General features: G+C 45.0%; 1 protein-coding gene across 1 annotated transcript; it reads right to left on the reverse strand.

Annotated features, from left to right (window-relative positions):
* Nucleotides 1-1,155: 1,155 nt before the first annotated feature.
* Nucleotides 1,156-2,112, reverse strand: LOC104874421 (olfactory receptor 4P4). The gene has a single exon (XM_010641453.1). The coding sequence runs from the start codon at nucleotides 2,110-2,112 to the stop codon at nucleotides 1,156-1,158; it is 957 nt and encodes a 318-aa protein (XP_010639755.1).
* Between the last annotated feature and the right edge of the window lie 541 nt (nucleotides 2,113-2,653).

Here is a 2,653-nt window from a genome sequence, read left to right on the forward strand (position 1 = left end):
TGTGGTCCTTAACATGTGACTGAGGACAGCACAGTAACTGTCAAGCTGTTACTGCTCTTTCATGTTATGGAAGGTACTGGCAGCATAATGTTGCCCTAGTCTGAAGAGTCACTAAGCAATTCTTTTTTTGGGAGGGCGGGGTACCAGGGATTGAACTTGGGCCTTTGTGCTTGCGAAGCAGGCAGCAGAACCACTGAGCTAAATCCCTGGCTAGTCAGTAAGCAATTCTGCTTACTTCTCAACCAACACACTACAGTGGACCCTTGAGTTAGGATGTGACACAGGAACAACTTGGGTTACAACAGGGATTTTAGCTTTAACTTACAGCCAACGTCTTGAGTTATGACCCCAATGCCAGCCTCTTGTGTTCTCAGAGAGTCTCACGTACAGATTTAACCTTTAAAGAATTCTGGAAGGAACATTACACCACTCTTTCCTGTGTGGGGTTCTTTGAGAGATCCTGGGCCAGCGTCTCCATGAGGACACTGAAATCAGCCTGTGTGCAGGAGAGAGACTTTGGAGGTTGTGTGGAGGAGCCTGAACATTCAGTTGACCAAGCTGAGTTACAACCAGTCCCCATAATGAATTGAGTTCCTAAGTCAAGGGTCCACTGTATATGGTCCTAGAATTAGCCAGAGAAGTGCAACTGCTTTACATAAGAACCAACCTGAAGGAATAGGCTTCAGAACAGAAGAGGGGATTATTGCCTTGTGCTTGGGAATGTAAGAAACTCAAGAATTCTATCAGTTACTATCAGAGGGTGAGCTGGAGTTGACAGAGTTGCTGTGGCCCCTCTAGCAGTTCTGATAAAATATGCTCTGACCTAAACACAAACTGGAGTTGTTTTGTTGTGAGTGTTCTTGGAGCCTGAGCAGAGTCACGTGCAATAGTGAGCTCTGTGTGCCTCACTGTGTGTGTGCTTCACACTGCTCATGCAGCAAAGGGAGCTCCCTGGGGGGCTGAGCAGTGGGACACAGGAGATAGGAACAAGGAGGCAGACAGTGAAAGATGATAGAGAGGAATCCTGGAAAAAGCCCAGAGAATAGTACTTTTTATTCAGACTGGGTCCTACACATATACTCCTAGGTTGAAGTCACAGATGCAAGGTGTATGAACGGAAGGTTTAAGGGACAAGTGGTATCTTCACGGAGCTGTTCAGTGACAGGCAGGGATGTTTTTCAATCTGTTTCTTTTACTTTCTGTGAGGAGGCACCAAAGTTTCTTGATGGCATTCTTCATCTCCATATTTCTGAGTGTGTAAATCAGAGGGTTGAGCATGGGGGCAATGATGGTATAAAAAAGAGCGAACACTTTGTCTTCTGGAAAAGTAGTAGCCGGGCGAATGTAAATAAATAGTAAGAGAGCAAAAAAGAGGACCACCACAGTGACATGAGAACTGCAGGTGGAGAGGGCTTTGCGGCAACTCTCTGCAGAGTAGGACTTCACAGTGTATAGGATCACCCCGTAAGACATCACCAAGACCACAAAAATCACCAGGCCCATCAGGCCAGAATTGGCAATGACCAAGAAGCCAATTTTGCTTGTGTCCATGCAGGCCAGCTTCAGCAAAGGATACACATCGCAGAAGTAGTGGTCTATTTCATTGGGGCCGCAGTAGGGTAAGAAGATGGCGAGAACAAACTGACCAAAGGAATGCAGGAATCCCCCCGCACAGGAAGCTAAAATCAGGAGGTCACACCTTTGCCTGCTCATGACAACCGTGTAGTGCAGTGGCCTGCAGATGGCCACATAGCGGTCATAGGCCATCGCCGTGAGGATGAAGACCTCAATACCCCCGAAGAAGTGCATGGTGAAGAGCTGCGTCATGCAGCCACTGTAGGAGATGGACTTCTTGGTCGCCAGCAGATCAGTGATTAGCTTGGGGGTCACCGTGGACGTGTAGCAGAGGTCTGACAGTGCAAGGTACCTCAGGAAGAAATACATGGGCTGGGTAACCAGCGGGGTGCAGGTGGTGGAAACCATGATGAGCAGGTTTCCGGTCACAATGGCAGCGTAACAGAGAACAAACAGGAAAAAGCAGAGGACTTCTACTTCCTTTTTCTGAGAAAGTCCCAGAAGAATAAATTCTGTGATATTATTCCTATGTTCCATGATAGGGAGCAGTTTACAGCTACTTGAAATTAGAAGAATTATTCATTACTGTGAGATGGATTTAAACATGGTGAAGTTGCTGTCCGAGGGAGTGGAGTAGATTGTACTGGATAAGATTCAAAGGTGGAAGAAAGTCTCATTTGTACTTAGGAAGACTGAAGGAAGGGGTTTTGTCATTTTCTTGAAAATATTAATTATTAGTAATATCTTTGGCCCCTGAGATGAAGATTAGTATTTTAACATTGTGTGTGTGTGTGTGTGTGTGTGTGTGTGAGACCGTTCTATCAGCTTTAATTAGCAAACATAACTGGATATCGTGCTCATTAGAACTATAGAATTCACACTTTGGTTTGGAAAAGTCAGATCTTTTGTTCTGTTTATTGTTTTTTTGTTTTGTTTTGTTTTGTTTTTTTGGTACCGGGGATTGAACTTGGGTCCTTGCACTTGCAAGGCGACCGAACCAGTGAGCTAAATCCCTGGCCCAGTTTATTGTTTTTAAAATACACAAAAATTAAATGTTAAGAGTGAAGACACTTAAAGT

This window comes from Fukomys damarensis, unplaced genomic scaffold, assembly GCF_012274545.1.
Source record: "Fukomys damarensis isolate Sample0158 unplaced genomic scaffold, DMR_v1.0_HiC HiC_scaffold_46820, whole genome shotgun sequence".
In the NCBI taxonomy this organism is placed as follows: Eukaryota; Metazoa; Chordata; class Mammalia; order Rodentia; family Bathyergidae; genus Fukomys; species Fukomys damarensis.

Excerpts from the sequence above, each read along its gene's own strand:
- LOC104874421 (XM_010641453.1), bottom strand. The coding sequence starts at position 2,112 with ATGGAACATAGGAATAATATCACAGAATTTATTCTTCTGGGACTTTCT.